Source organism: Triturus cristatus, chromosome 7 (genome assembly GCF_964204655.1).
Source record: "Triturus cristatus chromosome 7, aTriCri1.1, whole genome shotgun sequence".
NCBI classification, from domain to species: domain Eukaryota; kingdom Metazoa; phylum Chordata; class Amphibia; order Caudata; family Salamandridae; genus Triturus; species Triturus cristatus.
The window spans coordinates 782,196,902-782,223,437 of NC_140590.1; the positions used below are offsets into that span (position 1 = coordinate 782,196,902).

General features: G+C 45.6%; 1 protein-coding gene across 1 annotated transcript in view; it reads left to right on the forward strand.

Moving 5' to 3' along the window:
* Positions 1-3,403, forward strand: part of LOC146810553 (matrix metalloproteinase-21-like) — a 118,724-nt gene extending 115,321 nt beyond the window's left edge. The window contains exon 8 of the mRNA XM_085617586.1: positions 1,589-3,403. Within this exon, the coding sequence (XP_085473712.1) occupies positions 1,589-1,894 (306 nt within the window). The 3' untranslated portion in view covers positions 1,895-3,403. The remainder of the gene's footprint in view (positions 1-1,588) is intronic.
* The last annotated feature ends 23,133 nt before the right edge of the window (positions 3,404-26,536 follow it).

A 26,536-nucleotide genomic window follows, 5' to 3' on the forward strand; every position in this document is an offset into this window, starting at 1 on the left:
TTTGAGGATTAAAATATGGTCCTCTCCCGAGGCTGGTTTTTCTCGTCTGGTCCTGGAGGACTGTATGAGGTTACACAACATGACCCAAATTCCCCGGCTTACTTATGTTAAGCTGGCCTTTCAAGACATTGACAGGCCTAATTACTTTAATTCACCTCCCAGTACTCACCTTAATACCAAGGGCTTAGTAAAGTTGTGATTTTACCAGTCCTGTGGGAAAGCCAGACGGGCCAGATTGTATACCATGGATTTTGTCCTGAGATACTTACCGATTTCGACCACCGATTTGTCAGAGTCCTACTTATCATGAATTGCACACCAGAGTTAAAATTTTACCTTACACATTTGAGGCTATGCACTTTGCACTTTTTAGTTGTCTTCCCATTAACAAGTTGTTTATCAGCCTCCCTGCCCTGTTGCCAATGTGATTCGTATTCATTACAATCAACTGTTCATTTTATGCTTTTTTTAAAAATTGTATGATACCCCAAGAATACGCTTCCTGCATCCAATTTTGCAAGCACAGGGATTTGTATCTCACAAAGAAGGCTTCCAATTTTTACAGCATTTAGAATTGGAATCTACCTGCTATTCAGTGATCAGTTATATCTGTTGGGCCACAAAAATCAGTTGCTTTGACGTACCATTACTGTATCTCAGTTTTGCCTCCAACTTTATGATTATTCGTTGTAAGAGAAACTTTGATGGTGCCACCTGGGCTGTATAGTTTCCGAATCCCGCTTCTCAGAACATGGTATTGTGCAATGCATCTTCTTAACGTACGTTTGTTTCTAGGTGATACCTTTTATCTTGGTCTTATGTTGGTGTTTTAAATAATTATATTTGTATAGGTGTTTTTATGGCCAAAAGGGCAGAATAAAGTGTTATTGATTGATTGACAGATGGATAAAGGGAAACAAAAACTATCATAAAATTACTGTAAAAGGGGCTGGTTGTAATGATACATCAGTACAGCTTTTCGATTTCGATTATTCAACAAAGGTCCCAACTAGGGCATGAACTGGAACAGTCTTCCTTTTTCTACAAAGGTGTAAACTAAACTGTGACTCCTGCTCTGGAAACCAAGAGTCTACAGCTGTAACTAGAACCTTAGAAATAAGGTCAAATGTAAGTATAGCAGGCACCCATTTAAGGTCGGTGCTAAAGGCAGGGGAGTTCAAGATGGCAGGCTTACAGTTCACAGATTGGGGCAAGGGCAATGTGAGCACCTTTGGGCAACGGCTACTCCATATCTAGCTTCTTGATCCAGGTTGCACTGACCGGCTGGTCTTCCATCAGGTGTCCTGAGTAGACCCCATTAGGCCCACTACCAGCACCTTATCTTTAGACACATTGAAGCTATCCTGCCTTAGGACAGTATTCTGGAGCTGAGGGTGCTGATGAAATACAAAGCTGCCAACCTGCAGCAAGGCTGGTTTGACCCTCTATCATATCCAATGAGCTCATTGGAGACCGTATCTCCCTCTGAATTCCTATCAACACAAAGAATTATTGTCTGAAGCTGTCTCACCCCTTTGCATGAGTTAGTGGCACTGAATCCCTTCTCTGAATATTTCTATCATTCCAGGTTACGGCATTCAATGTGGAGCTCAATCATCAAGTACAGAGTTTCCCGAAGAGCATTGTTGAAGTGTTCCCAGCAGTGGATCCAGAGGACCATCCACAGGGAAATATTGATGCGGTGTACTTCTCCTACAGCTTCAAGGCCACCTTCTTCATCAAAGGCAACTTCTATTGGAAAATGGTGAATGACCGGGACCGACGAGTCAACGGCTCATTGCCCACCAAAGGGCTTCTGCCTCATAGTAAAATCAACAGCCGTTGGTTCGATATCTGTGATGTCGATCCCAGCATGCTGCACCGGCCCTCCTAAGTCCATAGCCCTTCCACTTGACCAGTGCACAGACAGGGATACTAGGCCAAATGAGACAGAGGAGTGTGCATAATACCATAACTCATGCAAGGGATAAATGGTGATGGACAATCCAAGATATTGCCCGGTCTCTGTGACAGAGATCCCATAACAAATATAATTAGACAACTATAAACCAATCTTAACGTGCAAAGTGACTGCTCTGAGATGTCTTAATCCACATAAGAGCCATATTTATACCCAAAGAACTTGTGATATCTTCTGTAGCCTCAGAAAAGACATTTTTGAGATGTCATACTAAGAGGTAGCTGTGAAAGAGTGTTCCCTTGTGGAGTCAGAGACAGTGCAGTGAAACTGGAAAAGAACATTTAAACCAGTGGTCTGCACTTAGTGCTTCAATGTCACAGAGAGGTCACTGCGGTGGGAGAGGGGTGTGTGTATGTGTGTGCGCACACATATGTTATAGACAGATCACACATCAGCAAAACATCAACCATTTTGTGACATAAGTACATTAATCTTTTCATTACAATACTCTTGTGTAGCTCCACACTGCAGTATAAGCTGTAACAAACTTAATGTAGCACTCTGTCCCATACAGAACAAGCACACCCTAATTGTCATGTTGAGTGTGTCAGACAGCACATCTCTTGCTACAGGACAAGATGTGAGCTATACTTATTGCTCTGAAAATACCTATATGGAAGATACCTGTGCAAAGCTCTCATCATGCGGTGTGGGCTCAGTGGGTCCTTTGACAATACAGCTGTACAGCATATGTGCTGCACTGTGTTTCATTGTATGAGCCAAGTAGTCCACACACTTATTGCAGACCTTTTGACAGCACATATGTAACATGTGTGTGCCTACTGTGTTTTCGACTGTACATGCATGTTTGCTTTGGTGTGTCAATATTACATATAGTGATTGTAGCCTCTAGTGTGTTTTGACAACGCTCATGTATGGCATGCGTCTACTACTGTGTTTATGACAATATAGGTACACTGCATGTGTCTGCTGTTTTGTTTTTGTCATTACATTTACACTGCCTGTATCTCTAAGTGTGTTTTGACAGTAGGTGCACATTGCAGTGGCTGCACTTGTATTTTATGTGTTTTTACAGTATATATTTACTACATTTCCTTAAATTTTTCTAAAAAGGAAACTTAAGATGCTTTAGTGTCCACTTGAAGTGGTTTAATGTACACACTGCAGCATGTGTTCTTTGATGTATTTTCTTTTAACAATGTATGCATATTACTGATGCCACATAGTCTGGTTTAAATGTGCATGCGGGCCCGAGTTCCATAAAGTAGTTCTGGAACGTGCCTATATGTAGTACTTATCCCGTACTTTGGTAAAAAAGAATTTTTTTTCCAGTGGATGTCACCTAGTGTGTTTTTTCTTCACAATATTTGCTTTTAGAATGCGTTGGCCAGTGTGACATGTCTCTGTAGTAATATGCCGTCTGGAGCGTCTTCCAACTGTGCAGTCTATGCTGCACGTGTCTTCTAGTGTACATTTTACAATAAAAGTATGCTTGTCTCATGTTGTGTGAGGTAAGGCATACAGTTATGCTATGTATCATGTAGTGTGTTTCTTGTGCTGTGTAGCTAGCATGTGTGCTGGAGCTGCTCTATTTTTGCCCCTTGGACAATAGTCCCACTTGGTACTCCTACATCTGGTGCAGATTTAGCTCAGTCTCACAGGTTGGCATGTCCTCTCCAAGGCCTGCCTACTCCTGAGTTCAGCTGATGGATTGGAGGTACTTCTCTACCCCTTTTACTCATCTGCTTAACTCCTCTCTCCTTTCCGTCTCTTGTCAACATGAGTTCCTTTACTATCTATCTAACCAGGTGCTACATCTATAAATACCAGGAGCAGAGTATGGTGGCCATGTTGTATCAATGAAGGGCTGGCGGACTGAGTCTACCAATCTTTTCATTTGAGTACCTTATACTTATATGGCTGTCTGCTCCTTTTATACTTTCCAGATAGATATATCTAAAGATGTTCTCCTGAAGGCACATTAACTCTGGAACTAATATTCAATACTCAAGAGAAAGTATGGAACGTAGACCAGGGGGCTGCTTTGCAGACAACGTGCATCTAAAAGGCCATTAAGTCTCCCTGGTTCTGTGAGTGCAGATTCCTGATGGTAACTAGTCCAACAGGCAGTGCTACTAAACTGGTAACATTGAAAGCTGCCTTCTTGGTGACCATAGTTTAAGAAATATTCGAATCCTACACAGGCTGACTTTCAAGACTGACTGAAACATATAATACAGACGATCAGCATCTCAGAATAGTTCAATCCTGTGAGAAATAAGACTCAAATAAAATACTATTGCAAACTGATAGCGAAAAGTCTTGAATGTCTAAAAATTCCAAAGTTGAAACAAACTGTGGAAATGTATCAAAGAGGCAGTTTTGCAATTGTACTCCTCTCTATAAAGCCCAATGGCAAAACAGACCATTATCTCCTATACGGTTTCCTTCTTGCTTCTTGGGCACTTAGCGCCTAGGGACCCCAAGGCATTAGGCACAATATAATTGTGTTGGTAGTAGCAGTAGGAATTACCAAATTTCATATGAAAAAGCCCTGAGTGCTGGTAAGTCAGTTTTTTTCAGAAACCAAGCTCACACTCATGGACTGAACGAAGAGATGAGATAATGTACCTCACTATTGGTAACAGCCCTTCAAAAACTGGGGCGTAAGGATAAATGGGACAGAAAAATACATGCTGTTTGGTTACAACGACGCACCAAGTTACATCCTGCAATGAGAGCTTTCAATTAAATAGGTAAATCGCTTTCAAAACTACAATAATGGCTACACCCACTGCTAAATTCACCCTCGGAGACATTGTGGTGGGGATTGACCCTGTGCAACTGGCAAGCCATGTAGCACCTGCGCACCAGTGGTTTATAGATTCCCGAAGGTCCCTAGTTAGCTAATAGTGTGAGTAGTTGGTTTCTCTGTTTTGGATACTCTGGTCTGTCACTTCGCGGCTAATCACACATACAAGATGCATATATTTTAGAGGTCCTCACAGTTCCAGCTCCATGATGTGAGCTTAATAAAACCATGCCTGGTGCATAATGCAGGTGTTTTATACCATTGATAGCTCATATGGTAAATTGCCCATTATTTTTCCCTTTTTGTGTTTTCTACCTCTCCCGATCAACCCCCTTGTTGGTGGATTTCAAGGCGGTTTTCTCTTACCTAAGGCCCTTGGAACCCGAGTATTCTACAAATGACCGTTAGTCAGCTCTGCTAGGAACGTCGTTGGAAAAAGATGGTTTTCGACTGAAGATTTAACTATTAAACGCTTCCATCTGCTTCTCAACAGCACGCTTTGTACAAACAAGATAATTCCACATGGAAGATGCACTTTTCATTCACCCTAACACGCCTCTGATTGTTCGAGTTTTTCAGTGCTTAAGGAAGTTGAACCAACCAACGTTTTGGAGCGCGATGCGGAAGAACGAATCCTCTGTTTACCGACTTAGTGTTGCACAAGCCGGGAACCGAAACCAAACAGGTGTACAGGCGGGGCAGGACTCTTGACGAAGTAAGTGTTGGGCACGAACATAGGGACTGGGTCTGCGACAGCATTTCCCCTCATATGGAGCTTTGCCATTGATAGCGTCTTGTAGAGCATTTTTTCCTTACACTCTATTTCCAAACTTCTCTCTCCCCCCGGGGGTCTAACGATAGGGTTTGACTATAGAGCTACCCCTACAAGCCTCGCGGTCCCCTGAGACACGGGAACTCTCCGAAATTTGGGTCAGAACATATGTTTGTGTGTACTGTGTATACTTCAACAAAGTGTGATAACGATAATTGCACACGGCTATTGTATATTTTCCTCACGGATACGGAATGAGTGATGAATGAGAGCGAGATACAGAGATTTTTACTTTGATAAACACGCACCAACTGGCATGAACCAATTGTTAGTATGCGAGCAAAATCGCCACCACACGATATATCTGTCACGTAGTGGCACATGTGGTCTCGGTCTTTTTCCAAAGCACGTATATGGGACACAGAATTTTGGAACTACCACTATGTATTCATACAAGTGTATGTTGTTGTTTTGTTTTCTGTTCTCTTTTCAGATGGAGTACTACGTATGATAGATTGATTATCGGTCACATACACATGGAGCAGCTACTCTGCCCTTGATTCACGGACAGGATAGGGAATTCCCTCTCTTGCCCCCTAGGGAGGCCTACTTTGCCCTGAAGAAAGTCCAGGACCTTTACGGCCACGTACGGACTGAAACATGTTGGCACCAGGGTCTTAGGACCATAATACTCCCAACAGACCCATTTTTTAAAGTATTTTTATTAACCCAGACAGACCCAAAAATAAAGGGAAACTGGGGATCTGCATGAGGTTTTTTAATCTTTCAGCCCCCCTGGTCTTTAACTTCTTCAAAGAGCTCCCAACACTGTGGTCGAGCCCACCCCAACTTATAGGCGTCGGGGTGACCCGATGATGAAGCATGACACCACTAGGGTGTGTGCGGGTAACTAAACAAAAAGGAAGTGCTTCCTTGCTCACCTTTTGGTGAAGTTATATATTCCCCCACTTTATTCTTCACATCTTCCCATGATAGTGCACCTTTACCGACCACTGGATGGTCAGTTAGAGTAATTTATTTGTGGTCAACTGATTGAACTTGGGAGGAATTACTCTGACCCAGAATCCTCTCTACCCTCCAGGCATTGAAAAAATCTTTCATTAGCCCTTTTGTGTATACATGACTAGCGCAGCGCACAGCTGTAGGGTTTGCTCACAGACATTTTCTGTAAAAGAACTCACTACATTGCTCAAGTATCTCTCCTGTAAATTCGGTCTCGCTCGACACTTGTCACCGTCTCCATTACAATCATAATATACGCCTGTTAAGTAAAAAGCAGCAAAATGTATAAAAAATGGATAGATTTATTGGAAGTACAATAAGGAGGCACAGCACGAAGAAAACTCCCAGATGCACTGTTCAACTGTCGACCCTGGAACATGGAACATCAAACGTACAACGCAGGCACTGTGTTCCATGTTCCAGGCTGAGGAGAGGAAGGGAAGGATACAGAGCAAATAAAAGCAAGAATGTAACAACGCCCTGTTTGTACTAAAATGGCAGAACAATTTGGGATTGGCTACTCAGATGATGTATCATCCGCCATACTAGCAGGGCCATCCCTTTTATCTGACATAAATATCAACCAGAATCTTACTCAAGTCCAAAACTGGGATGAACTTAAAGAACTTAAACGATGCCAAATGAAAGTTTTATTACACGGGGCTATTATGACAGAATACCTCCGTGGTAATGCAGCACCCACAGGCTTACTAGTGACTAACGCACCAAGGAACTTCCTTGATGATCCACAATTTAAAAAAGAGTGGTCTCTAATCGCGTGGAGATGTTCACGCGGTTGGCTTATTCTAATTATTAATACAGCCAAACGCCTCTCTGACGCCCTAATGGTAAAAATCAAAACTGGCGAGGACTCGCTGGTAACTGAGATTAAATTAACCCTATACAAAAAGAAACTTGAAGAGGTGAACAAGGAAATAAGTGAACACAAGGATTACCTTATGCAGAGCAAAATTAACAAACTACAGAAAGATCTGAAGAAGTTTAGCCACAAGAAGGTATATCCCTACATCAAAGACGATTACAAAGGTCAGGAACATTCAGATTCAGGATCATCACACAGTGAACAAACAGTATCGTCTGACTCTGAATATGACGACTGGTCAAGTGACAGATCAAACAAAAGCTGTCAAGGAAGGGGAAGAAGACCACGAAGAGGAAACTACAACCAGAGGTACGGACATCAGCAGATGTATCCTTGGCCCGGTCCCTTTGGCCCAATCCCATTCCATGGTCCCCCTCAATTTCCCACAGGCCCATACTATCAGCCTGACTTCAACCAGCATTTTTTAGGTCAGGGCGGAAGGAGAGGCAAACGAGGAAGAAGAGGGACCAAAAGAATCCCATGGGAAGAAGATCAGAGCTCAATGAACACAAGGAGGAACACCAGGGGTCAAAAACCGGGCAAAAGCAATATGAAGGACTAGAGGTTAATCTGACAGATGTCACCCTCACTACAGATGAAAAAACGGTCCTGGAGAAGGCGTTGGGCTTTGTCCCAACCACCCACTGGATAAATTCCGTCTACGCTGTGAGTTGGGGGAGTTCTTCAGAAAAATTCGGTTGAAGGCTTTCTTTATGGGAAAAGAAAGACCTTCTGACGATGATATCCACACCGACTTAAGACCGAGATCAACCTTTTATCCCCCCACCAACATGATGCCCCTGGAGGTACTTTCCTTCGAAGAGGCAGTAGCTAAGGAAGTTGAGTCACTTCGACCCAGCAAAGATGGGTTCAACAACCTGAGTAACAATGAACGCACGGCTACGGTAACCCTTCAGTCCAGAACGGACATAGTTATTAAAACGGCTGATAAGGGTGGGGCCACGGTCATTCAAAGCACCAATGCATACAGGACCGCCTGTCTGAATCTACTAGCAGACACAAGATACTACAAAAAGATCAACAGAGATCCAACACAACGGATTAAGACAACTATCTTGGCACTCACAGCAGATGCCCTGATTAAAGAATGGATCACCAAAAAGGAACACGACTTTCTGAATCAAGAGGATCCTAGAACCCCTTTGTTCTACACAATACCAAAAATACACAAAGGCAAGACTCCACCGCCAGGCAGACCCTTAGTCTCAGGCATTGGATCTCTTCTTGAACCACTATCTAAATACACAGACTGGTTCTTACGTCCTTTGGTTACAAACATTAAATCTTATGTTCAAGACACCAAACACCTCTTTAATCTTCTTACGCAGATGGAATATAATCCAGATGAGAACATCCTGGTGTGTCTTGATGTGGAGGCGCTATACACCAATATACCTCAGACAGAAAGCATCAGAGTGGTGGAAGAAATCCTAAAACAAGAGGAGTGGCTATGGGCCGCACCAATTGAGTGGATCATCACCCTTATACATTTGGCTCTCACAGAAAACTTTTTTAAATTTGAAAACCAACTGTATCTCCAGGTACACGGCACTTCAATGGGGAGTACATTCGCCCCAAGCTTGGCCTGTCTGTATGTGAGTTTTTTCGAAGACCAACATATATGGACACCTAATCCATTCACCATCAATATATGCAAATGGTACAGATATATTGATGATATTCTGATGATGTGGAAGGGAGACATGACTAGTCTAAATGACTTCGAAATATGGATCAACAGTCTGAATCCCCACCTTCATTTTACTATGACCATGCATAAAGAGAAAATCTCTTTTCCGGACGTTACTTTTGCAGCCAAAGGAGGCACCCTTGAAAGCTCTCTGTACACAAAACCCACAGATAAAAACAGCTTACTAAGATTTGATAGTGCACACCCACGCTCCTTAAGAGAAAACCTACCAGTAGGCCAATTCTTGAGGGTGCATATAAATTGCTCAAATCTTCAGACATACAAAAAAGAAGCAGCCATGCTTACCACCAAACTAAAACAAAATAAATACCCTACCAGGATCATAGAGAGAGCTAATAAAAGAGCACGCAACACACCAAGAGAGGCCCTTTTAGAAACACATGTAAACACACAGCCTGATCAGTTGATATGCGTCACCACATACAATTTATCATCTAATGACCTGAAAAAGATAATAAACAAAAAATGGCCCATATTAACATCTAACAAACTATCTTTTGAGAAACCAATGTTCTCATTTAAAAAAAACACAAGTTTGAGAGATTCACATGTGCATACTGATACGTTCACACCCAGAACCACTAATCAAATGACACTTTGGAGAACTCCATCTGTCACGGGACATTACCCCTGCGGGTCATGTGTAGCATGCCCATTCACAGAACACACCAAGACGTTAGAACTAGGCCTACACTCACCCTGGGAACAAAGATCACACACAAATTGTAACTCTGAATCAGTGGTCTACATGATCAAATGCCCGTGCAACCTGATGTATATTGGAATGACGAGTCGTAAAGTGAAAGTTCGCATCAGCGAACATAGAAGCACAATACGACACGCTGTGATAGCGACTAAGCTCACAGCGCATTATAAAGAGAAAAGTCACAAGGACACAGAAATCAAATGGACTGTAATAGAGAAGGTCAAAAACACTGGTAACCTACAGCGCAAACTCCTTGAACGAGAACAACGTTGGGTATATCGTTTGAAGACCCACGAGAGGGGCCTTAATGATTGCATACCCTGGAGTCAACTTAATAGGTAAACTATCCGTTGCTATTACATCGTTACTGTTCTTGTCCGCCAATTAATATAGTCCTTTGGTATACTATCGATACATGCTCCATTTGATATGTGCACCTACAAATTATTAACACCCTCTTTTGCCCAAACACCGTATGCATTAGATATGATCCCTACACAGTTCGTTGTCACTTGATAACAACTTTACATTCAACCCTAAACGCGGATTGACCATTTATCACGATATGTCTCAACATCCACAATTCCAAGGGCAGCGTAGGGCTCCACGCCACATATCATGAGCGGATTGACCTCTTACGCTGAGCACTATTATTGATTACATAATTTTATCCCTCCATAGTTTCAAGATATGAGTAAATGTTTTCTCAGTATTTTGACACTAACTATGCCTCTTATATTACACTCTATGAACACATACGAACTGAGGCGGGCACCTCTTGACATGTATCTAGATCCCTTGTTATACAGTGTCATGTACTTATGGGAACTACCGTTAACCACGGTTCACACTACATTTCCCATGATCCTACGTATACGTGCATGACGCCATGATGTCACACATTAAGCGTCATGGAGAACCAACCAACGTTTTGGCGCGCGATGCTGAAGTACAAATCCTTCGTTTACCGACTTAGTGTTGCACAAGCCGGGAACCAAAACCAAACAGGTGTACAGGCGGGGCAGGACACTTGACGAAGTAAGTGTTGGGCACGAACATAGGGATTGGGTCTGCGACCGCATTTCCCCTCATATGGAGCGCCGCCATTGATAGAGTCTTGTAGAGCATTTTTTCCTTACACTCTATTTCCAAACTTCTCTCTCCCCACGGGGGTCTAACGATAGGGATTGACTATAGAGCTACCTCTACAAGCCTCGCGGTCCCCTGAGACACGGGAACTCTCCGAAATTTGGGTAAGAACATATGTTTGTGTGTACTGTGTATACTTCAACAAAGTGTGATAACGATAATCGCACACGGCTATTGTATATTTTCCTCACGGATACGGAAAGAGCGATGACTGAGAACGAGATACAGAGATTTTTACTTTGATAAACACGCACCAACTGGCATGAACCAATTGTTAGTATGCGAGCAAAATCACCACCACACGATATATCTGTCATGTAGTAATATTATGTACAGATACGGATACGAGTGGCACATGTTTGGAAAGAGTAGAACACCACTATGTCATAGACTCACTTGGCACATGTGGTTTCGGTCTTTTTCCAAAGCACGTATATGGGACACAGCATTTTGGAACTACCACTATGTATTCATACAAGTGTATGTTGTTTTGTTTTCTGTTCTCTTTTCAGATGGAGTACTACGTATGATAGATTGATTATCGGTCACATACACAAGGAGCAGCTACTCTGCCCTTGATTCACGGACAGGATAGGGAATTCCCTCTCTTGCCCCCTAGGGAGGCCTTCTTTGCCCTGAAGAAAGTCCATGACCTTTACGGCCACGTACGGACTGAAACATGTTGGCACCAGGGTCTTAGGACCATAATACTCCCAACAGACTCATTTTTTAAAGTATTTTTATTAACCCAGACAGACCCAAAAATAAAGGGAAACTGGGGATCTGCCTGAGGTTTTTTAATCTTTCAGCCCCCCCTGGTCTTTAACTTCTTCAAAGAGCTCCCAACACTGTGGTCGAGCCCACCCCAACTTATAGGCGTCGGGGTGACCCGATGATGAAGCATGACACCACTAGGGTGTGTGAGGGTAACTAAACAAAAAGGAAGTGCTTCCTTGCTCACCTTTTGGTGAAGTTATATATTCCCCCACTTTATTCTTCACATCTTCCCATGATAGTGCACCTTTACCGACCACTGGATGGTCAGTTAGAGTAATTTATTTGTGGTTAACTGAAGCCTGAGAACAGCCTCAGAAAAGAAGTGAGACAATCATGGGCTATATCTCAGGCCCCCCTAAAACCTTCTGATTGCATATGAGACTGTTTCCAAAAGTTGAGGTGAGGTCCAATAAAATCAAAGTAACTTGATCACCTCTATCCTGAAGTATACGAAGATCGTTGGTGACAGATATTAACACGGTCCTAGTGCTAAAAGACGAATGAAATCCAGATTTATGAGGATCAAGAATGTCATGCGCTTCAACAAAAGCTGAGAGTTTGGCATTGACAACGCTTTCTGTGATCTTTGCTGGAATAGAAAGCACTGATTGTTTTAAAATTAGCCAGAATCTTGGGCTAGCTTGTAGGCTTCTTTACTGTAGGATTTACCAAGCCTTTTTTTCAAGTGTTATGTTATGAGCATTTGTGAAGCGAACTGTCACCCGTGAGGGTGTCCGGGTGCTCTGAACCATTAAATGGTGAGGGAGAAAAGATTTTGAGCACGTCACGGAAGGCAAAATAAATCTGAACGAAAACAGCTACATTGGCCCTACAGGGTTCTCAATCAATAAATAACACCCAAAGCAAAGAAATCAATAGGCATGTCAATATGGGAGAAGTAAATTAACTCTGCCAGTACAGCGGTAATAGGTTGAGAAGAAAACTGAATCACCATACCATAGGCGTAGCCATGTGCAGCATCATCAGGCTGTGGCAATCGGAGACCGTTTCCCTTCTTTAATGTTAAAAGGAAATCAAGAGTATTCTGAGATGTACCGTATAGGCTCGTGAACTGGTCTGGTTCTGTCTGGCAGGGACATACTTTTCACTGCAAGTAGCTGAAGTGTATAGGTAACTAGATCATTAGAGACTTATGGAATGGCAGATCATTTTGAGGATTCCTGAGCCAGACAGAGAGTGTGTTTGGTATATTTGCTGTCTTAACAGAAAATGTTTTTTTTTTTTTTATTATTATTTGTTTATTAAACAGCTTGTTGGAGCACCAAAAACATACAGTGGCCCACCCGCAGGTGGGATGAGTTATCATTCTACGACAGAATGTCCATTACAAGCCAATTTTTGTAATATCGAAACAGCCTCCCAAAAATGAACTGCGCCTACCTAACTCCCCATCTCCCCTCCCCCCCCCCGCCCTGGCACTAAGATATACAGTCGTGGCTTATTGTCATTGGTATATTGCAACATCTTGAAACCAAGAAATGGAATTCCAGTTGTCCCAGCTCGCATGTACTGTGCACCCCAACAGGGAATTATGTCAAGTCCGGGTTAGTAAGGAGATACCCAGAGAGAGGAGTCCAGAAAGTTAGGTCTAGATGCTTCGGGCAGCTCCTCCGCATATATTCCCAGCTGGTCCCTGCAGTATAGCAAGGCGCTGATCCACCTAGCAACCGTAGGCACGGCCTTTGCACCCCAGCATTGTGCCACCGCTCTCTTATCTTAGCGAAGAGGGTAGGTATGGCTACCAAGCGTCTATTGCAGGGTTTCAACTTCTGGACCCAACCCAGCAGATACACTTCAGGCAAACATGCAACAGGTTCGGCAATAACAGCAGTTAACACCTGCGTGACCCATACCCAGAATCTGAAAATGCCATCACATGACCAAGCTAAGTGCATAAAATCTGCGTCAGCCTGACCACAGAGCATACAGCATGCACTTTCACGCAAGCCAAACTTGTGTAATTGAATTGGAGTGTAATAAAGCTGATGACAGTACTTAAAGTGGATGATGCGGAGGTTGCAATTTGCGGTCAAGCGACCAGTTAGGGCACAGCAAAACTTCCAGGAGTCCAGTGTTGACTCAGTGGATAGCAGGCCATTCCATCTATCATACGAGGGGGATGCAGTGAGTTCTTGATCACGAAGAGACGCATTATACAGCTTGGTGATTAAGCCACTGCGATTTTCACCACCCAACACCGCCCGTAGGGCTTGTAACGTTCGTGGTTCATTAGGGAACTCGGGGTAGACGTCGCCTTCCGCATGTGCACATAGGTAAACCCTAACATAAATCCGGTGTCGTGACCCGTCTGCAGATCCCGCAAAGTCCGAAAACACCCTTCTCGTATAAATCACCTAGCTGCGTAATCCCCACCTCATTCAATACCTTCAAGGCTCCCGCTTCCCTAGCTGCCGAGATATCAGCAAGCGGCAATTTGGGGGCATACAAGTAGTCCAACCGTGCTCTACGAGCAAGAGCTTTCCATGCCCAGGCCGTGCAGTGGACTGGGCTGATTTCAGTACGCAGGCCGCCACTCCCATCAACGCAGCCGCTTTTAGGGGCATTGGCAGTATCGAGTCCCCCTCTATTGCAGTGTGCGGTTGAAACTTCTGCGTAAAGTACCAAAAATGCGCGAACTGCACCTGGGCGCACAGATAATATAGACGATGGTCCGGGGCCTCAAATCCGCCGCGGTCAAAGAGTAGAGTCAGTACAGTCCAGCTACAACAGGGTTTTCTGCCCCCCCCCCCCCAGGCAAATGTTAGCAGGGTCGACTGCAATGCGACGAACAGCGCTTTATTCAGACGGATGGGGATATTGATAAATAGATAAAGGAGTTTTGGTAAGAAAGACATTTTGATGACCGCTATGCGGTCCGCAAGTGAAAGGGGAAGCCTTGCCCACCGCGCAGCCTGATCCGTGATCCCATCCACAGCCCGGCCATAATTAGACGTGATCACTACCTTAGGGGCCCTATGCAACCATATACCAAGGTATTTCACTGGGTCAACTGACCACTTCAAAAGATAGTCAAGTTCAATCTCCGTGGTCCCCGCGGTCAGCGGAAACACGGTGGATTTGGCCCAATTAATGCCCAGTCCCGAGTATCGCTCAAACTTGACATACTCACGCAGTAGCGCTGATAAATAGGTGGCGAGTTCTTGGACATAAAGCAACACGTCGTCTGCATATAATGAGACCACCAAGGGCCTCTGTCGAAACCTCAACGCGGCCGGTGCATGCAGTTGATGTAGCTTACACGCCAGAGGCTCAAGCGCCAAAGCAAATAGCATGGGTGACAGGGGGCAGCCCTGCTGCGTGCCCCGTTTAATAAAAAATGGGTCAGAGATCCAGCCGTTCACCCAAATCCGCGCCACTGGTGCAGTATATAAGAGGTGTATCCATTTTAAAACGAATGGCGGCATGCCCATACGCAGCAGGACAGTAAACATGAACTCTTATTGTAGCAAATCAAAAGCCTTAGCCTCATCCAGCAGCACGGCCACAACCTTGAAGTCCCGCTCAAAGTAATGCAGGGTGGCGAAGATTGTGCGAAGATTATGCATGGTAGATCTAGAGGGAACGAATCCAGACTAGTCTGGTAGGACCAATTTGGGAACTAGGGGTTGGAGCCAAATTGCGATCATTTTGGACAAAATCTTGGCATCGATATTTATTATGGAGAGGGGCCTATACGAGTCACAAATATTTGCCGCCTTATCCGGTTTCAGCAGCATAACTAGCAAAGCCTCCTTGAGGGAGGGAGGCAGGACTCTCGATTCATACGCTTCGGCAAATACCTCTAACAGGCACGGTGCAAGGGCATCAGCATATGCCTTATAAAATTAGCTGGGGAGTCCATCCAGCCCCGCTGCCTTACAGGTCGGGAGGGACAGGATGGCTAGTTTGACATCCTCCACGTCGAAGGGTTGCGTGAGATACTCACGGTAGTTTGGTGGCAACCAACCCAGTGCGACATCATCCAAATAGGTATGGATTTCCTCAGCTGCAGGGATTCCCAATCCCCATATAAGTCTGAATAATAGCCCAGCACCATTTTGCTGATCTCAGCAGTGCCATAATGCGGCACTCCCTCCCCGTCCAGCAGTTCGGTTATATAAGCCTAGCGTCGCGGGCGGCCAGCTTCTGCGCCAGAGAGCGGCTAGCGTGCCCTCCTTCCCCATAATAGTGGGCAGTGCAGCGCCGAGATCTGTGCGCCATTTCCTGGTCTACAGTCTTGTTGTGTTCCGTTCCCAGCACACGGATTTTAGAAAGCGTCTCCTGAGCAGGATCACAAGCATAGGCCCGTTTCAGTGCGGCTATGTCCCCAGCAAGTTTGTGGACTCTACAGCGCAGATCTTTTAGGACCCCTGCCTGCGCACCAATACAGACACCCCGAATCGTAACCTTAAAGGCTTCCCAAAGAACCACCTGGCTATCCACTGTTCCTTCATTTTCTCTGAAAAGATTTTGAATGGCCTCCCCCACTGCATGCTTTAAGACCTGGTCAGTCAGGGAAGACGGCTGCAACCGCCACGAAAGTGGAGGTCGTTCATAACCTGGAACCTGTAGCACAAGAAGGACCGGGGAGTGGTCAGACAATGTTTTTGCTAGGTGTTGCACATCTAGGACCCAAGTGAAAGCAGACTCTGAGAGCAGCCAGTAGTCCAACCTGGACCACGAGCCATGCACCATGGAGATAAACGTACCCTCCCTGGCCCCCGGATGCCTCATTCGCCAGACATTGTACAGATTCCCTGCCTCCAGTATGACCAGTAGTGCCGTGGTGGTCAATCTCTGCCGCCCTGCTCCCGCTCTGTCGGCGTTTGCGTCCTAACAGGTATTGAAATCCCCCCCACCCAGATAATTTCCGCAGTAGGAAGACCTGAGATGCGATGCCACACATCCGCATAGAATGGGTTATCATCCACGTTCGGGCCATAAACATTCTCCAGTAGCACACTCGCACCCCCAAGCATTCCATGCACAATGGCCAGCCTGCCCTGGTCATCAGCCTTAGTGCTATGAACCTGAAATGCGACCCCTTGTTTGACAAGGATCATCACCCCCCGGGAATATGATGAGTAGGAGGACATGATCCGCACCCCTGCCCAACAGGACCCCACCTTTTGATCAGACAGTGTAGTGAGATGGGTCTCCTGCAGCATCGCCACGTGTACATTGAGCCTATCTAAGGTCGCCATCACGGTGCGTATTTTTTTCGGGTTATTGAGGCCCCGCACATTCCACGTTAAAAATAGGAAGTTACCTCTCACTTTGGAAGGGGCCATAAATACATACACATACGAAGCATAATTGAAGACCAATAGGCCAGGAGCCCATTGAGTGCTGCAGCATGAGACAGTAGTGATCCCAGGTAGTCCACATTTGGTATGATACCCCGGAACTCTCAAGACAAAATAACTCCAAGGTGTACAGAAATGCAAGGGTCAGTTCTGAGATTCTCGTGTCATACGTGAGATTGCAGCTATTCAGAAAGTGCCATTTATTACCCCCACACCGACGCCCATCCCACTTCGGCCACCATCAACTTGCCAAAGCCATCCCTGTCAAAACCCATCAACTCCCAAAAAACAAAACAAACATGTAGCAATGTGTGGGGAACTCCCATATGGAGGGCATTGGAGTGCTACTATCCTCCCACTAAGTAGGAGGTGGCAGATCAGGTTGTGTACTTGTGTTACAATCATTAAGCTGATACTTAACTGAGTGCATCCTGCCTAGTATATATATGGCAAAGCAGCATTCACCTTGTGAACAGAAGTAAGAGACATATAGTGAAAACGTGTGCCCAAATGTAAAGTAATTATAAAATTCAGCACAAGGGGGCCCATTGGGAAAATCGCCAGTCATTAAGTACTTGAACATCATCAATCCTCCTCTCCTCGGTCAGTTTCAGTCTCTCGTTGGTGCCTCTTCAATTGCTTCGCATGCTCCATCGCCGCCTTTGGAGACGTGAAGATCTTAAAGTTCCCCTCCGCACCCACGCGGAGGACAGCATGGCATACGGTATGTTTTCAGACTGAAGGAATTTTTTAACGGCCCCATACTCAAGCCGCTCAGACTGGACCGCAGCAGTAAAGTCAGGGAAGAAGGATATAGTGTTCCCCTGATGACAGATGTTGCCCTTCTCCCCGACCAGCCGCAAAATGACATCCCGGTCCCGGTAGTTCAGCAGCCGGGCTATGATTGGTCGAGGAGGAGCCCCAGGAACCGGTCGTGCAGTCAGGGAGCTGTGGGCCCGCTCTACCACAAACATTGGAGACAGCTGCTCAGTACCAAATACCTCCTTAATGAGAGATTCAATGTAATGCTCCATTTTACCAGTGTTTGTTGATTCTGGGAGACCTAGAAGGCGGATGTTGTTCCTTCTAGACCTGGCCTCCAAATCCTCATTCTTGGCCTGTATGATGGCTAAGACTTTTTCCATATTGAGGGTCTTACTAGTGACATCACTTAGTCCGTCCTCCGCATTAGACACCCTCTGCTCCACTTCCCCCATTCTTGCAGTTTGCTTTTCTAGTTGGGAAGACATATGGTCCAGTCTGTGATTAATAGTGGACATGCTACCCTCAATGGCCTGTAGACTTTTCTGCATCGCAAGTAGCATAGATTCCAGATTAGGAGGGCCCTCTCCCTGACCGTCCGCCTCCGAGTCATAGGCCGCCTTCTGAAGACTTCTGCCTGATTTTCGTGCCTCAAAAGTGAGGAGGGCTGTGATTTGTCCGGCTTCCCATTACTCGGCAATGGTGACAGCAGGCGCCTAGGAGCCCCCAAAGTGGTGATGCAATGTCCCAAAATTCAGTAGTTAGCAGTAGGCGTAAGGAGGAGATCAAAACAGTACAGCATGCGTTCCATGCGGGGTAGATACGGCGTCCAACAGAAACAAGCCTTCACCAGAAGTTGAAGCAAGGGATATGGCACACAAAAACTGTCGGCTTTTTGAATAAAGTTTTGTAATAACTTTTTTTACATACAAAACATTGTAATGAGAATACCCTGTTAACAAATATTTTTCGGGTTTGGGGGCTTTTTGGTGACCTGAGCTGGTGTTATTACCAACACTAGTCTCCACTGAATGATTTCCATATAGTTCGGATACATTTAACAATGTTTTTTACTCCGACTCCCATCCCTATCCAAGATGGCGGCTCCACTCGCGTACCAGCACCGGAGCCTTTCTCGCTTTCTCTTACTTTCCTTTGCAGGCACGCTTGTTGATAAAACAGCTCGGTAGCGGGGACACGCCAGAATGCGGTCCGTGAGGTTTGGCTCCAAATAGGTATTACCGAATGTGGGGTTCGACGTACAAGTAAGTGCTTCCAGAGGAGTTAGATCTCCACACCTGTACGTTACGAGGTGACACTTCTTTCATCTCTTTTTCACCCCGTAGGGCGAACCTTCATTACGGAGCACGCCATTACCCTAATGATCTCAATTACTACCCTTTACTAGATGTACGAGATCGCCACATCCCCTCCGTTGACCATGAAGCACAGTGTTGCTTGTTACTAAGTATGTTATGTGTTTTTCTTTGTTGTATGTTTGTGTGTATGATAAGTCAGACTGGTCAGTGTTATGAATTTCATTACACTTTTTTCAGCACTTCGCCGGCATGGAGTGAATAATTATATCTCTTCTTCACATAGCGGCACATCAGAAAGAGAAGTGTGCGGACACTTGGGTGTAGTGTGCTCACGGTTAACATTGATTTCAGTACTTTTAATCAGATATTTTTCCTTATTCATTTTCGTTTTATATCCCACAGACTATTTGCTGACGTACATTACGTATGTATTTTAAAACGCATGCCTTACAATTACGGCATTACACTTTATTGCACCTGACTCAGCTTAACTAGGATTGGCAAGTTTCTCGACACTGGGCTGGTCCCAGTGTAGTCCTGACGAAGAGCTGGGGAAGCTCGAAACTAGTTGACCAGATCATATGCTAGGCACACCTTTCCATTATAGTTAGGTTTCCTCGGCATATTACCCCGTTTTTAATCTTTTTCAGCTTAGAGCACTAATAAAGTTTATTCTTAGCCCACTAGCTGATTATTTTAATTATCCCACTCCACCACTTTTTCACTTACACTACACATAGTCCACAATTTTTAAGTGCTCCTACGTAACATCGCAAGTCGCAGCACGCCCCAGTCCGTAGAGGACTGGGAGGACCCCTATGATGAAGCATGTCACCGTGGGGAAACCCTGGTGAGTGAGGGGACTAAAGAAAGAGATAATTCTTCCCTTTCTTTCCATTCGGTGCTCTTCAGGATCAAATTGACTTCTGGAACACCTGTGTGTTGTTTTTTCTGGTTAGGTTTTTGTCTACTTGACTTGTTCAGGTAGTTGTTTTTTGGAGATTGTATTTGTGGAGGGTAAACCTAACCTATAACCTCTACTTCCTCCTTGTTTTTTGGCTAATATGGCACACAGTGACATGACCCGGGGGGGGGAGGGGGGGGGCGTCACTCGATACTCTCTGTGACCAACAGACAGATGTCCCCCACAGATGTAGCCAGGCCAAGACGGAAGTTCAGGCAGCGGGAACTGGGGTATAGTCCACTCTCCACACAGTCATGCCGAGGAGCACTGGGCCTCCGCTACTGCGGGTAGGCCACGCTGGGGACACCTCGCCAGCAATTCAAAGAGAGAAACCCTGCACTGCTCCATCCATGCGTAGGACAGCAATACAGAGAGCAGGAGGCCAATCCACACCGCCAAGAATCATTGAGCAGCCAGTCTCTACCTCCCACACAAGCAGCTCAGGCAAAACAGCACAGGCAGCAGATGATGTACGCGCCGCACACACAGGCCACTGCAGGCAGGCTGCAACCCATGGCCCCAGCCCGCTCCCACCTCCGTGGTCGCAGACCAAGGCCCGACCGCCCCCACCTACCGCAGCCCGCGGCGGGCGTTGATAATGCTTTGCAGCCGCCGGTCAGGTCCATCGATATGTTCCAAAGGGTCAGTGTGGCGCTTCGCTGAGATCCAAACAGCTGCTGTGGGCGAAGCCGTACCTCCGCAAGTAGTCCGATGGAAAGGTGACCTCCAACAGCCACCGAACGCTCAGGGTAGGGGGAACAGAGACTTTCACCCCATGCACACTCAGCACCACGGAGCCCCTAAGAGTGCTCAGTACTCGCTCGCCGCTACGGCGGCCGCCATCTTGTCCTCGAGGCGCTTGGGGCTGTCCCTGCCAGAACGCCGTAAAACAGGTCTCTCCAGCTGCCCCGACGGTCCCCACGGCAGTAGGGGTGTCTCTTCAGTCAGAGCTGTAAAGCAGGCACCCGGATGCCCCGATTGTCCGCAGATTTTGGACGGATGGGAGATCAGCCGGGCGGAGCAGCACTAATGTGCGGCCATCTTGCCGGCGCCCTCTAGCTCCCCCTTAACAGAAAATGTTAAACCTCCAAGCTGTGATCAGTTGTATTTTGCGACTTAAGTCCAAAGGTAGATTTCTAAGGAGAGACTGCTTCTAAACCCCTCTGTTCATAATTTCCTCTTTCACGTTTCTTGAATCGCACGATGGATAATGCAAAAAGTACTGAAGAAAGCCAGTGCAGGGTTTGGCAATGTGAAATATTATGGTCCCATGGATGAAGATGGAGAAGTTGTGTTTGCAATGTTCTCTATTGTTTCACGTCTATGAAGAAGGTGTGCTGGTATTCTGAGGTGGAGGCCCTTGACATAGTACACACGTAAACGCACAAAAGTTCTGAAACCGATGTAGGAATCCCAGAAAATGGAAGAAACCTCTGAGTTCTCTCAGGTGATTACATCAGGTCACGATAACCATGCTGATTTGAGGCCCAAGGATGAGTTCAGCGTTGAGGGCGGCTGCAAAGATTTTCACAGAAGGCATTGATGTGGGTGGACAGCCTGCTTTAATGGGCCATCACGCTGCAGGCCTCATATGTGTCAGAGATACACAGCCCATAATTTATGGTTTTGCAGGCATTCAGTTACAGATGGTTTGTAGTCATTAAGTAAATAATGGCCACCCAGGAAAGAATTGCAGCTTAGCATGATCTGCCTTGGACTGAGGTTCCAAATTCAGCAGAATCTGTATTTCATCAGCTTAATTATTGCAGTAGGACCAAAGAATTTGATGAGATGGGATAGTAGTCTCAGGCAGATGCTGTAAATTATTGGAGCTGTAACAGAGCCCTCTGCAATGCCATAGTTGACTGGGTGAAGAGAAGAAGTAAAAGGTGGAGATGAGATTTGGAAGGCATTTGTGTCAAAGGTTGAGATCCATATCTAGATCTTATCTTGAATACTTTTGTAGTGGAAGCACCAAGAGGAGGGTGGGTTATCAACAATGCAGGAATATCAAGAGGTATGAGGTCCAGAGCCCCTTTTGAGTCCAGTTGTGTACTGAGGTCATCCTATGAGGCAATTATAAAACAAAGCAGTCTTACTGCAGAGGGAGAAGGTGGACCTGCTTGTCTGTAAAGAATTCACTTCAATTAACATTGCATAGAAGGATCCTTTCGCAATATGTCTGTAGCTGTTGGTTTCTCTCTTTGGATGGAGGATGATTTGAGCTGCCAAGGAGAAGGGTCATCTGGGGATCCTGATTTGCTACTTGAATCAGCAAGCTTAGAAAAGTCGGATTTCATAGCATAAAAGTAATATAAACAAAGGATGCGGGATGTCAAGACTTGCACTGGATGTTGGCTGATGTGTTCATTTGTTTATCAGAGCTGGGGTTGTAAAGATATAGTTTTCTTGACAAAGTAGCCAGCGCATTCCAAAAATATTGAGAGGAAATAGATTAGGTTTTGCTGTGAATCAAGTGTGCAATTCACACAGGTTTTTTTTTTTTTTAACAGTTGACATAAGAGGTACAGGTAATGTAAAAGTGCTTCCGCACCTCAGTCGCTTCATAGTACTCAAGAAAATTGGCAACTTAGTGTGGACCCATCAGCATGCCCACTCCTTGATGAGGAGAGGTGCTGGAGCACAAACCACTTTTTTTTGTTGTTTAAATTTGTTTATTGGATTTCCTTTTTGTGGTGTGCATCAGGTCGTACAGTTAGATCACAATACAATTGTTTAAATTCAATAGTTTTCCTGAGCAGTCTTACATCTTAGTGTGTTTCCAATAAAATATTAAACTGTTTACAACATAACATTGATTTAACAGGGTTAATGACACATTTATCTCCTCTCTCAGTATTGAAACAATAATGATAGCGCTTCGCTCAGAACATCATATACCACATTAACATATAGCCTATCTGTTCACTTGTGGGTCATACACGGCCATGTGTATTCTTGGATGTATGTCATTGCCGAAATCCCCATTACTCAGCTGGTATATGTTATATGTTGTATTGTTTGGCCTGGGCAAATGTCAACGGTAGGAGAACAGTTTTTGCTACGCAGCATGCAGCACAGAGTTATAACGCATATATTAACTCTCCTGATGCACTTCGTTCAGTCAGCCAGATATTGGCTAGCTGCTCACTCAGGTGCACTATCTGATTCCTCAGGGTGATTCTGCCATATTGCGCAGAACTCTACCAGGATCGTGTCCCACTCCGTCGCTAGTGGTTGATTCCGAATACCTATCGTGTCTTCCATGCGCAGCGCTATGCTCTCTGCTTGCCCCCAGCAAAGTAGAGACTGAAACCAGGATTTCGCCGGTGGGGGTTCAGGGGATTTTCATCACCGCATGAGCAAAAGCTTGGCTACTATAAGCCCCAAGTCTATGAAGCGGGATATCACTTTGTATTTACTAGACCTCTGGTATAATCCCAAGATGCATACCTCCCACGACCAGTTAAGCGTTCTCTCTGTGCACTGCACTAGACTTCTGATGACCACACCCCAGTAAGAATGTATGGATCTACAGGCCCATAGTATATGTAGTAGTCCGCTCCTGCCTCACCACATCTTGGGCAGCAGGCGTCTGTTCAGTTAAAGTATTTGTTTGTTTTGGCTGGGGTCAGATAAGCCCTATGTACAAAAAAGTACTGGATGAGCCGGAACCTAGTGTTGCGTGGGATATGGGTAGGGTTTTTGAGGATTTCTTCCCATTCATGCTCAGTGCTGGGACGTCGCAGACCCGCATCCCAGTGGGCGCGAAGGGATTCCAGCCAAGGTGTTGTGTGATCCCCTCAGCAATTCCGAAAACCATCTGACCAGATGGCGACCGTGCCCAGCTCATATAGGTATTGCACAGTCAGATGTGTGGCCGGCTCATGTCCGATGTTACCCCATGCAACAAGAACTGACCCCGGGGCAGGCCTGAGTCTTCAGCAAGTGCATCAAATGATAAGAGTTGTCCATCGCTATATAAATCCCCTAACGTTAAGATTCCCGCCTTCTCCCACTGGGGCAGCTCCGAGTTTGCGACAGCCCGGTGTCTTCTGGGTGTACTTAGAATAGGGAGAGATGGCGTATATGGGGTCACACGACCCGTGACTCGCAGGCCGCAACAGAAGCAGTAGTGGGTCACCTCCACCAGCAACTGGGCCGGCGGTCTGCCCTTTCTGTTGGGATGAAACAGCGCTACCATCTGAGGATGGGTGAGTCCCGGTGCATGAGTCGCTGAATCTTCTAAGTGGTGTGCGCCGAGCCATCTCGCCACCCACTGAAGTCGCGCCGCCAGGTAGTATTGTTCAATATTGGGTAGTGAGAACCCTCAGTCGGTCGGTGAAGGGTACATTTTAACTAGTGCCACCCTGCTGCGTGACCCGCCCCAAATGAACCTCCGCAAATCCAGTTCTAGTTTTTTAAACAGTGCTGGTTTAAGACACAAGGGCACATTTACAAAGTGGTACAGAAGTCGCGGGAGGACTACCATTTTAAGTAAAGCAATCTGCCCCATGACCGTCAGGGGTAAAGTGCCCCAGAATGACATCTGCACTCTTATCAAGGAGGTCCACGGGAGCTCTGTAAATACGTATCCAGAGGTATCGGAATGCCGATGTTTGCCAATGTACTGGCTTGCCGCTGAGGAACAAATGCGGGTCTAAAGTGGACTCCGAGAAGGGGTACAGGCATGATTTGTCCCAGTTTACACAAAGCCCTGAAACATTAGCAAATTCAAGCAGTATTCTTTCTATTGTTGCATACGATGACCTAACGTCTCTGAGATATATGAGCAGGTTATCTGCGTATAACGAGACGCCATGCATGCCATCCCCCAGGGGGATTCCCCACTCGTCCTCTGTTTTGCGCAAAGACTCGGCCAATGGCTCAATGGCCAGCACAAACAGGAGCGACGAGAGCGGGCACCCCTGTCGAGTTCCTCGCTCAATTGAAATCCGATCTGATAGGTTTGGGCCGGTCTTAACTCTGGCCACTGGTTGGGTATAGAGAAGCTGGACAAGGCTTAAGAAATCCTCCCCCAGATCGTTTCTATGCGCCGCCGCAAACAAGAAACCCAGGGTGTCAAATGCCTTTTCCAGATCTAATACTAGGCATCCAGAATGATCCCAAATTTTCTTTGAGTAGTGAGCTACTCTAAACAACCGCTGCACATTTAGGGACGTGCTGCGAGCTGGCACAAAACCATTCTGGTCCGTGTGAACCAACTGCGATACCTGTGGGACCAATCTGCATGCCAGGAGTTTAGCTAGAACTTTATAATCTGTATTTAGAAGTGTTAGCGGGCGGTATGAGCCTAGCAACTACATGTTCCTATGTGGCTTTGGTAATGACACAAGTAACGATTCACGCAACATGTCTGGCAGAATCCCTATCTCTAGCGCATTGCTATACATTGAAAGAAGCTGTGGTGCCAGTGTTTGCTGATAGGCCTTGTAGTACTCAGCTGGGAAGCCATTGGGTCCCGGAGCTTTACCAGTAGCCAGGCGAGCGTATCACTTCTTGTATTTCCGGCAATGTGATTGGCTCATTCAGTTTGCCCAGCTGTTCAGCAGTGATTTGCAGCAGGGTTAGTGGGGAGAGGAAGGCAACTAATTCCGCTGCAGCCACGTGGCATGCAGACTTGTATACTCTGGTGTAGTGTGATATAAATTCCTTATGGATATCGTATTGTTTGGTGAGTATTTGTCCAGAAGCGGATTGTAAGCGTAGTATAGGTAACTGTGCGTGTTCCTATCGGATTATACGCGCGAGTAGTCTGCCTTCTCTGTCAGCTGTGGCATGAGTGCGCACAGCATGTGATGTGTAATTTAAGCAGCGCAATCTCTCTAGCACCTCTGCATGCTTCTTTCTTTGTTCGTCTATTGCCTGTTGCGAGCACACACCACTTTTTAATAGTTACTACATACATTATGAGCAAAACAATAAAACATATAAAACATATACCACTGGACTCATTGACATGATTTCAAGTATGATATGATAGAGATCAAGGGACGGTAATTTCAACTAACATCCTTGCTCAATTATTGGTTCCACCACAATCGACAAGCCAAAACTCTATTTGCAATAAAACTCCAATATCTCAGCTCAAGATTCTTTCATGGAACATTGCAGGTCCTTACAGAAAAATGTCGCTACCTGACTGGAACGACCTGATCGAGGAACATCATATCTGCATGTCCCAAGAAACATGGAGTTTAGTTCCACTATACAAATCTGGTTACACTTGTTTTTTAAATCTGCTGTTTCCAAGGGGAGGGGAAGGCCTTCAGGAGACCTCATTGTTTGGATCAAGATCGACATGGGTTGCCAAATTATTGAACACCACTGTGATAATCCAGACATTA